The sequence below is a fragment of the Bremia lactucae genome (genome assembly GCF_004359215.1).
Source record: "Bremia lactucae strain SF5 chromosome Unknown BlacSF5_NotPlaced_42_SHOA01000006.1_337800bp, whole genome shotgun sequence".
NCBI classification, from domain to species: domain Eukaryota; phylum Oomycota; class Peronosporomycetes; order Peronosporales; family Peronosporaceae; genus Bremia; species Bremia lactucae.
The window spans coordinates 36,959-49,910 of record NW_027152055.1 but is presented as its reverse complement, the minus strand read 5'-3'; the positions used below and the strand labels follow the sequence as shown (position 1 = coordinate 49,910).

Sequence of the window (12,952 nt, the reverse complement as noted above, 5' to 3'; positions counted from 1 at the left end):
CCTGTCGATGGGACAGCATTCGTAAACGATGCTGTCTCCATGTTGTGAGCCATGAGAGATGTTTGGATGGGCAATAATGCCGCATCATCACTCCTCATGAGCTCGTTGTCCGCATCACTACTATGAGGTGACGGCAACGGTGTCGACTCATTGTAGTCGACAATGAGCGACGGATCAACATCCTCACTGTTAAAGTGGGATGGATCCTTTAGCCCTGTTAACGCGACAGCCGCAGTGGCTGTCTGCGTTCCGACTAAGGCATTTGACGCGGCCGGCGAATTAACGCGGCGCGTGCGCTTAGTGCGAGGTTGTGTGGGCGTCTTCGCAGACGACCCACCAACGTGGCCCCTTTTAGGTGGCATCTTGGGCGCCGTGTATAGAAACACGTGCGCGAGAGTGATCGAGTGAACTAGCGGCGCGTAAAGCTGCTCGCAGTTCCTCTCTCTACTCTGTCGAATTTAAAAATGTAAATTCGTTCTTAAAGAGGGGGATGGTGTAACGGGCTAGAGTTGCCCTAATGTTACACAGTCCCCATTAAGTACATTTGGTACTTAAGGGGATGGTCAATTACTAAATAATAGTAATTAGACCCAACACTCGGGTGTGGTGCACATTTGTGACCAACCCTTGTGGATGTGATGCACATGGGTGCATTCACATTAGGAGGGATGACGCCCAGCGTCATCCATGATGACGGCTAGCGTCATCAGTTACGCGAGGTATCTATAAAGATACGCTCGCAATACATATTAAATGATATCTATAGAGATAACATTTTAATTGGTAAAAATAGGTATTTGTATTTAATTCTATTAAATATAAATCAGTCTGAAAATTACTACCTACTTGGTAAGTGCGCACGAGGAGACGGATTACCGCTCCCGTGACGTCACTTTACCAGAGTTCTTAGAGTGTTGGGTGAGGTCGCTTGCGCGCCCACCACAACTACCTCACTGCACGCAAGAGAAGCAGGTGCAAACCGCTTCCTCGCTGTGCTAGGGTGTGTGCTTAAGTAGAGCGTGGCCGCATTACGACGTGCCCGCCTATATCATTCGATTGGCATGGCTGCTACAATACTGGTGTTGTGTGCATTTATCTGGGCCAAACGCAAAAGATGGACATTATGGCTGTCAGTGAACCTTCAAACATTTTCGAGAAGAACAGTCGTTAGTTCACGTGTAGGCGGGCACGTCTTAAATGCGACCACGCTCTACTTAAGCACACACCCTAGCAAAGCGAGGAAGCGGTTTGACCGTCTACTGTCGTGTGCCGTGAGGTAGTTGTGGTGGGCGCTTTAGCGAACTCACCCAACGCACCAAGTACTCTGGTAAACGTGTCGTCACGGGAGCGGTGATCCGACTCCTCGTGCGCACCTACAAAGTAGGAAGTAGTTTTCAGACTGATTTATATTTAATCGTATCTAATATAAATACCTTTTTTTACCAATCATAAAATCTCATCTCTGCAAGCTCGTCGTCTTGTAGACAGACTGAACAAGATGATACGCTTAGCACCATGTAAACATCGACCACAGGCAAGGAGGCAGCTTTCTTATTCCTGGATCATGTATACCGACTACTGGGATGCCCGAGTCTATAGTATCGAACCGGGATCCACGTTTTACGTCTAGTTTTTGACAACATGTGTTTGAGCTGATAGGAACCTAGCTCCACATGTCGACCGCAGATCACCCCCAGACCGATGGCCAAACAGAACGTGCCAATCGGGTCGTAGCGGATGTCTTATGCATGATAGCGACTCCCAAAGAATGGAGCAAATAATTGCCCTTTGTGGAGTTCGCTATAAATAACAGTGTCCACGCCAGTACGGGTAAGACACCGTTTTATATTAACGTCTGCACCATCCTCGGACGCCTGTCTCGTTTGTGCGCAGCCCGAGTGGGGCAGGGACCCTCACTATGCTCGGTGCGAAAGAGGGACATAGTTTCGTCAATATGACGATGATCCCCGAGGGTATCATGTCAACGATAGAAAATTGCCCTAGTAACCCTTCCAGTTTAGCAGTGGGCAATAAGACTACGTCCTATGACCGACCTCTCGGCGGTGTCATAGGCGAGTTAAATACAAAAAGCGTGCGCGAAGCTCAACGCTTTGTGGATGAGCGATTAGGGGATGGTGTATTTGGCCAAAGTTGCCGTAATGTTACACAGTCCCCGTCAAATACTCTTTATGTGCTTAAGGGGGTGGTCAATTACTTTTATAAAGTAATTATGTCATGCACATAGGTAAATTCACATTAGGAGGGATGACGTGTAGCATCATCCGTTACGCAAAGTATCTAAAAAGATACGCTCGCAATACATATTAGTGTTATCTCCGTCCGACCCTTGTGGTCGGGCGGCATACCAAACATGAAGTCCAGACTTTCTGACTTCTAAAAATCCGATGGATAGTAGCGGCTTTAGTGGCGCACTGCTGGACGGTGCAGGCTTAACGCGCTGACACTGTTCGCAAGAGCGAATATAGTTGGTAACCCATCTAAATAGGTGTAGCCAATAAAATTCCTTTAAAACTCGTAAGAATGTCTTTTCACGGCCCAGATGTCCACTAGATGGTACATCATGTAGCTCGTGAAGGGTCATCAGCTTGAGATCTGTGTCATGAGGCACATAGATTCTCAAGACCATAACAGTTCATAACTATAGCTAAAGCGATTAAGCTTAGCCGTTAGGCGCGACGGTAGAGAAGCCTTTCGTCAACCGAAGTGATCCAACAGCAGGCGACAATGTTCGTCCTGACTGTAACTTTATTGTATATCAGGGACTTACCAGCTCGTCACGTGGTATGCCTTCACGGCTGCCAACGTTGACGGCTGGACTTGTGCTTTAGCGCTAGACACACTTTCCTGGTGTATTACCCAAAGTCTGGTCTGCGCGAAAAAGCGTCAGCCAAGAAATTCGTCTAACCCGGCCTATATTCAACTTTGAAATTTAAATCAGAGAAGAATGTGAGCCATCTTGCCATTCTAGGCGAGAGGTGCGGTGAGTTTATTGCGGTCCGCAATGATGAGTGATCCGTATAAACCACAAATGATTTGGTGTCCAATAGGTGCACACGAAAATGGACAAGAGCATACTTTATTGAAAGTAGCTCCTTGTCATTCCAGAGTAATTCAGTTCCGCGGCTCTTAAAAGTCGGGACTAATGAGATATGACACGGTCAATGCCGTCGTCATCCTTTTGCATGAGCGCGCTGCCGATTGCAAAATTACTTGCATTGCAGACGACGCTAAAGGGCTAATCCGCATCTGGCAATGCCAAGACCGGTGCCTCCAAGTGATTGCTTCACTGATGTGAACGCATCTTCTTGTTCTTTTAACCAAACCTATTCTGTGTCCTTTTTAAGGAGATCAGATAATGGTTTAGTTTGCTCCGCATAATTCTTGCTATACTTATGCAAGTAATTAGCGAGCCCTAGGAATTGGCGCAAATCCTTCACATGCCGTGGAATTGACCATTCCTTTACTGATTTTTCCTTGTCTGGGTCTGCTCGTACACCATGTGTACCAACGATGCAGCCCAGCACAGGTATCTCAGGGTCCCCCATGACGCACTTTTGCAAGTTGACGTACAATTGAGCGTCCTTTAAAGTCTGCAGCACAGCGTCTAAATGACGCTTGTGCGACTCTATTGCGCTCAGCCTGTCCTCGGCCCTACTATGCACGAGTACATCGTCAAAGTAATGGGGCGCATAGGCACGGTGCTGACGCAACACGTGAGCAACCACTCGGTTAAATGTCGCTGGTGCGTTTTTCAAACCTTGGGCATCACAAGCCACTCCCAAAGCATACCGCTTGGGGTGCTTACAGCAGTTTGGCTACATCGGACTCTCTCATGAGTATCTGATAGTAGCCATCATTTAAATTAAACGCGGAAAGATAGTAGACTTTCTCATAAAGTTCAACAAAACACCTTTCCGCGGGATTGGCGTTTGCGGCGGTCTGGTCGCCTTGTTCAGCTGATTGTAAGCATGAATCACGCGCCATCCACCTGTGGCTTTACGTACCCAAAAGGTCGGACTGCAGTGAGGCGACTTGCTCTCACGTACAAAAACTACTAGGGATATACCAGGCTTTAATTAGCTATGGGACACGGATGTGTATTTATATTGTGTGCGTTCTGATCTGATTGGCTCTGGTTGGGGGCTACATATAGCAAAGGGGGGTGTACATATAGCAGAAGCCTCACACCTATAATACTACTGTTATCACCACAGCGGTAGATGATGAGCCTCGCAAAATCACGTCATCGAAATGTTTTCTTCTGAGGATGGTTGTTGAGCTACAAAGAGATATTTGTATTTTTAATTAAAAAACGTTTAATATTTATACGCTACATATTTTACAATATTTACACTTTTGGCAAAAACCTGGGGTGGGTCTAGACATTCCCTAAACAATTGCAAACTTTCTTTGTTATAACATGAACAGCAAGTGCGGACGATGCACTATATTGATGATGATAAACATTTTTGCTCGGAAACTCCAAGCACTGTCGTTGACAGCATGCGGATCTGCGATCGCGTCGTCCGATGCGGTCGCGTGTGGGGGACGCCAAGCGGACTGTGCAGGCAGCTCGCGCGACACGAAGACATGCACAGACACTGCGCGTGATGGAGAGCTGGTCGAAGGGAATGTTGATGAGACATTCAACGACGCGACGTCCGGTAAAGGGCCGCTTTCATCGCAAGTGGTGCGTGCGCTCGCGCTACTTCCTTGGCTTGATGCGTGTGGTACGCTCGATGTACTTTTGCCGAAAGAGTACGAATTTAAAGAAAAGGGGTGTGAATATATATAATACCTACCCAATTTTATATACTTCCTTATAATTTTCCCCTTCCAGGAAACGTTAACCACCGTGGGAATCCAGCAATGGTTGTGGTGGATTCCCACGGTGATCAACATTTCCTTGTGGAACGCATCGTAAACCACCGTGATGGAAGGGGCAGCGAACGAGTTATCCTGTTCGCTGGCGCGGATATCCTTTCGAAGGGAGGATAAGTCTGCACGCAAGCGAGAGTAGTCTTGCAAAGGCTCGAATCCCAGGCGCAAGTCACACTGGATGGCCACCAGTATTGAACGCTGGCGGCATCCAATTTTTGATATTGACCTCACAGGCCCATGACATTGATGTGCCATTAGAAGAAGAAGCAATAGGCCAGCGTTTTACTATAGGTTTGCCAGCAAATAGTAAAACGCCTAGATATTACGAAAATTATCGTTAATTAGGTCACTGTTTTGCACATTTTCGTACCTCTAAGTAAGGCTTTCGTAGGCTCACCTGAATAAACTTCCAATATGTTTCCAAGTGCGACACTTTCATGCTGAAAATTAATTATAAGCAGTTTGAATGATGTCTTGAGTTGCATAAGCTACGTATAAAATAACTAGGAACGTATATTTAGGTAAAGCGGCTTTTGCATGTGCGATGTGCCTTAAGGTCGTCGTTCGAGGGTGAAGCTGCTTATGCACCCGATTGAGTTATTGACTATTAAGAATGGTAGAAGCGTTACGAAGAAAAAGTCTATTTGTAGACGGGCACGTCGCAATGCGGCCACGTTCTACTTAGCACACACCCTAGCACAGCGAGGAAGCGTTGAGCACCTGCTTCTCTTGTATGCGGCTAATTCGCTGACTATACGCGTACTGTTGCGATTGAACGTCACAGGTAGATCATATTCTAAAAATATGACGTTAGACAGCAGCCGAAGAGCTAAACCACTCTTGTATAGTACGTATTCCTTGCTAACAGCTTTACGACCATATGTCCCTTGTATTATCTGGTGCTTTTGCAGAAATCAAAGCTCGTACGGTGCAATTGAAAGTCACCATGAATGTAATGGCCAAAGTTGCCTGCGGAAATCGCACCGTCATCATTCAAAGCCAGTTGGTATCCAATACGTTCAAGGATAAAAAGTACGATGAGGATTCAATCATGATGAATTTGGTTGTCATTTTGGGATTTTTATTGCTCAGAAAGTACGATCTTTGCATTAGTTTGCAGCACCAAGCCGTGACAATGCCTGTCTCTCGTTCATCAGATGGCCATCTTCCAAACGTGTGCCTATAAGAGATGGTGCGACAATCTTAGATCGACTGGATAATCGATCGTAGAGGATTTCGCTGTAATTTGCAACCGCAGCTCGAGTTAGTTGGGGGGATACTCCCCATTCTATTAGGGTATAAGTCCCAAGATACCTAAAAGAACAAGTCGATCGTAAAGGATTTGCTGTAATTGGCAATCTCAGCTCGCGCCAATTAAGGGAGGATACTTCCCGTTTCCATCAGGAAATAAGTTCCAAAACACTTAAGAGAACAATCCCCAAGAACTAAGTTCCCAGTAAGAACCGAGATGTTAAACGTTCTGGTAAACAACGGATTAAGTGTTGGCTTCCGAAGTTAACTTCGAGGTAAGTCAATTGCAAACGCTCGAATCGAAACAATTCTTGCGTAATCTGCAAAGTGAAAAAGTCCCTTGTGACAAGACCTGCGTACTTGTCACATATATGTGGCCGATATTCGGTCGGCGATAGTAATAACTGAACGTGCGGTTTCTGAGCAGCTCATAGATGGACGATAATGATGTCGATGAGAAGACTCTGGCTGAACGACTTACGTCTCACTTGGGAGTCGTTAAAAATAAATTGTTTGTATAAGGATTTGATCGAATTCATGGTTGTGTTCCCTGATTTGGTATCATTTGAGCTGCCTATGATAAACGCACTTGACACGAGATCGACCTGATACCAGGTTCGAATTACTTTATCATGAAGCAGTGGCCACTACATCGCTTACAAGTATTAGCAGTCTACAAGCTCTTTGCCGATTGCTTAAATAGCGGGCCATGTAAGGGAGTCAACCTTACGATTAAATATAAATCAGTCTGAGACTACTTCCTACTTGTAAGTGCGCACGAGGAGTCGGACGACACGTATACCAGAGTACTTAGTGCGTTAGGTGAGGTCGCTAAGGCAACCACCACTACTAACTCACTGCACACGAGAGTAGACGGTCCTACCTGTGCTAAAGTGTGTGCTTAAGTAGACTGTGGCCGCATAAAGACGTGCCCGCCTACACTTGGTAGAACTTAAAATTCTTCCCACGACCCGCATCTCTGCGAGTACGTGAGGATAAGCCTCAATATCGATTGGGCTCGTTTCCCACCTCTCCGAACATCATCGGGAGGTGGCGCAGGGACTTGGTGAACAAGCCCGGTCCAGGCTCTTGGGCAATCCTCTTGAGTAACATGTTGCTTAGTTGGAGCAGTTTGAGGCATTCGTGCTTGGACAGCGGATAGCCGCGTCCGAGGCACCAAACCATGCTGCGGCGGAGTCCGTCACTCAGACTCTGGATGAGCTTAGGCGTGACCAGGCTCGGAGTGAGGCTCTCAACAGGACTGTTGAGATGCCCTCTGCCCTGTCGCATCAGCCGAGTCCATTCGGATGGACCCCCTCAAGTTCGATGAAACTGCAGCGCACACGATTGTCCACTGGCCTTTAGCCGTGGAGCAATGAGGTGTGACGCAGCTCATCGAGAACGACAGCATGATGATGTCGTACGCCATGTCGCATCTGCGCGGTTAGGCCTCAGAGTGGGCTTGCTCATAGCTTACCGCACTTGGAAAGGCTTTTCAACATGGGCAATTTTTAAGACAAAGATTCGCGCCATGTATCAGCCGCCGAACAACAAAATGTTCCTTCAGACGCGCTTCTTTGAAGCGCGATAGGCGAAGCGATCTCTGCAAGAGTATGTGCAGGAGATGCGCTTGCTGTCGGCATCCATTACTGTTGGTTCGAATCTGGAGCACACTAAGGTGCCCACGTTTATGAACGGACTACGGCATGACCCATCGCGACAGGCTCTTTTTAGAAAGGTGCCGTCGACGATGGAAGAGGCAATCTAAATTGCCTTAGTTCAGGAGCAATATTTCAACAGTGCCTCGGCGACCGCTTGATATAAGCCGTCGGCCGAGAGGTCAGATGCCACTCCCATGGAGTTGGGCAATGCAGACGTTGTCTGTTACAAATGCGACAAGCGCTGCCATATGGATGGCTCGCTGCTATGCCAGGGTTCCTATTGGGGCGAAGACGCTCAGCAAGAGGACTCCCTTCCCAAAGGGCGAAGATGGAACTCGATAGCTATGCGGTGTTTCTCGCTGACACGGTCGCCGTGTTAGCGAATGAAACCAAGTGTTTTACGAACGTTCCCAAAGCGTAGGAAAAAGTTCTGTATGATATCGAAGACGACATATTAGGTTCAATTGCATACATTATTGTCTTTGTCGTGATGGCATATAGAGCTCGGGACATGGTCCGCTCGGGCAACACTGCAGGATTCGACTCGGGTGTTTTGTTTTGGTTTTGGAAGAGCTTGATGGAGAGAGAGAGCAGGTATGTACTGCCTATTTTTGCCGCGGCTTCTACGAACGGTAATTTGAAGCTTCCGATACTGTCTGAATGGGACGCGTATTGTTTAATTAAATCACCGCTTTTAATGCCTTGACGTCTTATCAAGATCGCGTCAGGGTGTCTCTTTATGGTCTGAGCAAGGCTACGTAATATAATGGCAAGTTATTATCAGCAATGACAGCAAACTTAAATAGGCGGATATATTTTAGCTGCTTCGTACGAAAAAGGTACGAGCGTACTTGTACGCCGAATACAAGTATATGAAATCCGGTCTAGCTAGCATTAATCGATAGATGAACTCAAGGTAGGATAAGTATATTTAGTGTAATTCTTGCTTGGTGATTATACCTTTGCATGGCGTAGATTTGAAGCAAGTAGAAGGGAATGATAGCAGCTCGCATTGTCACCCCTGCTGTAACGGGCTATATTTGCCCTAATTTACATAATCCCCGTTAAGTTTACTTTGTGTACTTAAGGGGATGGTCAGTTACTTAAGTAATGTGATTGGACCTACCACTTGGGTGCAGTTCACATTGTGACCCACCCTTGTGTTTGGGATGCACATAGGTGCATTCGCATTAGGAGGGATGTCGCCTAGCGTCATTCTTTACGCGAGGTATCTAGAAATATACGCCTGCAATACATAATAGTGTTATCGACAGAGATGAGATTTTATGACTGGTAAAATAGGAATATATATTTAATGCCACACATCTTTCCGACCTTCTGTGTGTGAAAGGCCATAGGTGGGTAGCGAATAGTGCATGTGCATGCACCTAATAAATTGATTGCTGATACAGTAACGATTCAAACGCCGATACCGAGAAAGGACGTAACTATATTCGGTTCTTTATGATATCCACCTTTTCGTTCACGAGTTTAATGGCGGGTTCTATCAGGTTCTCATGCGTGAACAGGATACAGAAGTATGCACCCCAAGCGTTAGATTTGAGAATGGCTAGTAATGCCACAGGACTAAGTAACGCCCCTCTAACATACAGCTATGTATTACGAATATGTTGAGTTTGGGATGAGATTTTTACACCGAGTTATTTAGATAAGGTCTTCGTTCATAGCCGTGCCATGACCGAAAAAGTCAAACGTTGAAGTACATCGTGACAATGTCCGAATGGTCTATACACTTATGCGTACGCATGAGTTGTATCCAAATCCCAACAAGTGAATATTTGCCGCAAGGGGAAATACCCTGTCTTGTACGAAACAACTTCAAGATATACAACCACGTTTGCCGAACCTGAGAAGTAAAATTGTAGCCTTAATAAGCATCAAGCAATGTAGGCACAGGATTCAATTAAAATATGTCGCCAAGAATTATTTTCTGCATTTGTAAAATGCCACTACAGCATTTACAAATTCGGGGGTGGATGCGTCGTAGGAAAATACGGCGTACGTCCTTACCCAGATCAGAAAGAGGCGATCACCGACTGGCCGGTGCGATTCGATACAGAGGACTTTGAAAGTTGTTCGGGCCTCCGGCTTACTTGTATAAGGGCTCGCGCTACATGCCGAAAGGACGGTACAGATTTCTTGTTTGTTAAGAAAGAGTAAAGTGGTCATGGAAAGATGATTGCGAGCGCTCCTGTGAATGTATCAAGCAATGCTAGATGCAATAGCTGATCTTGGCGATATAGACCAAGACAGACCATTTCATGTGGTCTGCGACGCGAGCAATTTTGCAATTGGCTGTGCGTTACCGCAATATCACACAAACGGCGCAGAGCGCGTCGTCGGCAATCAGTCGCGTCAGCTTCAACCACTGAGCGTAATATCATTGCATGACAAGGAACTACTTGCCATAAAATATGCACTGGCTAAGATAGGATTATATCTTAAAGAGATAGACTGTTCATTGTTAACTCTGACCATGCGTCTTTACGCTCGGCCATAAATTGTCCACATCTCTCACAAAGAATGAATAGATGGTTACTAAGTATCGCGGATTATAATTTCTCCGCGGAATGTAGACGAGTTAACGTCGTTGCTGATGCCCTTTCGTGCCTGCCCGATCTGAGCTGGCTGCGAAAACCAACATTGAGACTTAGCCCACTTTTGCAACAATAGGTATTCCGTCGTCAACATTTCTTGACGACGTTAGAAGAGCCTATGAAGAAGAAAGACTCGTAAAGGTTGGATGGATCACATTAAGAATCCATCACAACGACATTTAAAGGAATTGTCAACATTGTATCGATCTTTATCAGATCAATACACATCACAATAAATTACTGTACTATACAACCATTGCTGGCGAGAAACCTCATTCCCACTCATAATGATTTGCGACTACATATCATGTTTCAGTTTTACGGGGCACCCATAAGTGGGCATCGTGGACGTGAGAAGACTTACTCGCGTAAGTTGCGACTATTACTGGAATCGCCAGTATGAGTTTGTTCGCATTTACATACGTGCTTCCGAGGTTTAACAGCAGTGAAACTTAGTCGTATACCCCATGCTCTATTACAGCCTTCGCCTGATCCAGCAGAGTGCTGCCAGTCCGTATCAATGAACCTCGTGCTCAGGTTTCTCGAACTCACATATGAGAACACTGGTATTCTTGTGTTTGTGAACCGTTTCAGCAAGATGGTACACCCCTGAGTCGACCACAGCCGAAAACTGTGCTCGTGCCTTTATCGACACGATAATTTATTTCCATGGGTCACCTTGGGAAATGGTTTTATATCGAGATCCTCGGCCCACGACAGACGTTTCGCAATCCATCTTCAGTTCGTTTTGAACACGGTTGGATATGTCAACATCTGACCATCCTAAAGAGAAGTGGCAGACAAAAAGTACAAATCCTGTCCTCGGAGAGATGCTTCGAGGGTACATTCACTCGATTACGAAATTTAGCCGCTTTTGTCAATGGCAGAATTTCCTCTCACAACTCGGTGCAGGTATGAACGCCGTTCTTCGTGAATGGCTTACGCCATTAATGCATATCCACCTATTGAGAGTCTTAATCGAGTTCAAAGGGGACTTGCTCGAGCTAAGATCGATCTGGCTCTTGATCGTCACATATTTAATGCGATTGACCACGACGTTGATCTAATCAACATCGAAGAAGACAAGCTCAGCAATAGCAATGAACTTATTGCTGACTCTGATACTAACAATGCTAAAAACTCTGCATCGCAAATGACAATGTCAGTGATATTAATGATGCTTTCACTGATAAGGAGAATGATATATCCGCAGTGCTCACCGGGCGCACTGGAATTAAAATGAATACCGAGTTAGCAGGTGAATTCTTGCTGGCTCGAGAAGCAGTGGTTCATTTCGTGCAATATTCTATCGCTGACGCGATGGATCGACACAAATGAAATGCTGACAAAATGGATGAGTGAATGCTCTTAGTTCTACTGGCTACGGTAAATATACCTAAAGAAGTACCTGGCCATGCGGACGTATTCAAAATGCTTACAATTTTATGACCTGTAAAGCAAATTTGAGCGCTTAGAAAAAATGGCTCAATAGTGTTTTCTGACAAGAAACGATTTCTTCAGGGGATGCAAATCGAATATACGTTTTCAAAATGAACGAATATGGGCAGTAAAAATTCCTGCCGTCGTGCATCGGCTTGTCTGGTGAGGTGCACTGTCTAGGCATTGTTGTCACGACCAAGCTGCCTCGCAGGATGCGCACCCAACCTACATTTACGTTGGACGATTTCGCCCGTACTGTCTGTACGAGACTTTATCCGAGACAAATACAGCCTCGCGTTTCAAAGTCTTTCAAAGAGACTTTTTTTGCCTGGCTTTGATGTTGCATCTGAGCTTTTAGTGATGCAAACCCTTGACGAGCTGTTGCCAGCTCGTTGCAAAATAATGAAGTCCCCACTCGTTTGAAAATCGAGAGATCGCAAATTCCGCTCAGACATACAACCAAATTGCGCAAAGGCGTTGCACAATCGATGGCGAGCGTAACGCTCATGTTCCACTTTGTCCAGTAGCTCGCCGAGGTTTGATTGCGAACATGTCGTTCAACATGAAAGTCCAACTTTTTCGTCGGACCTGTTCTATCCTCTCTCTTCCCATCCGTCGATGAACTCGCACGGTGAAGAGCGTTTACTCGTTGAGCGCTTTTTAATTACCGACGTTTGAATGAGTTATCTAAATCACTGGCGCAAGTATTCACCCCCGCATGATAGTTGAGAGCCTCGATCCCGCTTGAAGCTATACTATTTCTCGTCGATCAATGAGTTACCAAACCTATATGTATATAAATATGATGCAGTTTGACCAAGAAGCTAATAGTGCGTAAAACATAGATCTAAATACAGCTCTTTTTCCATTATGCTGAGCCTTCGTTTATATTTACATATTGTTGCTAAGCCACGCTTGAGTATTTTAAGATCTTTCTTCGTAACGGTGAACGGATAGTAGTCGAAGGCACCTGCCTACACTAATACCAGTGTAGGTAAGCTTATACTGATAGAGCACTAGCAAAAGGTGCTCCGTTACATTTTCCTTACAAGAGCTTTTTTATTTGATGACCTTGTTTTC

General features: G+C 45.7%; 1 protein-coding gene across 1 annotated transcript; it reads left to right on the top strand.

Moving 5' to 3' along the window:
* Window positions 1-4,474: 4,474 nt before the first annotated feature.
* CCR75_006002 (uncharacterized protein) lies at window positions 4,475-4,806 on the top strand (the record flags this gene model as incomplete). Its single annotated transcript, XM_067964076.1, is given in 2 exon segments — window positions 4,475-4,779; window positions 4,794-4,806. 2 exon segments carry the CDS (start codon window positions 4,475-4,477, stop codon window positions 4,804-4,806), a joined length of 318 nt encoding a protein of 105 aa, XP_067820554.1.
* Between the last annotated feature and the right edge of the window lie 8,146 nt (window positions 4,807-12,952).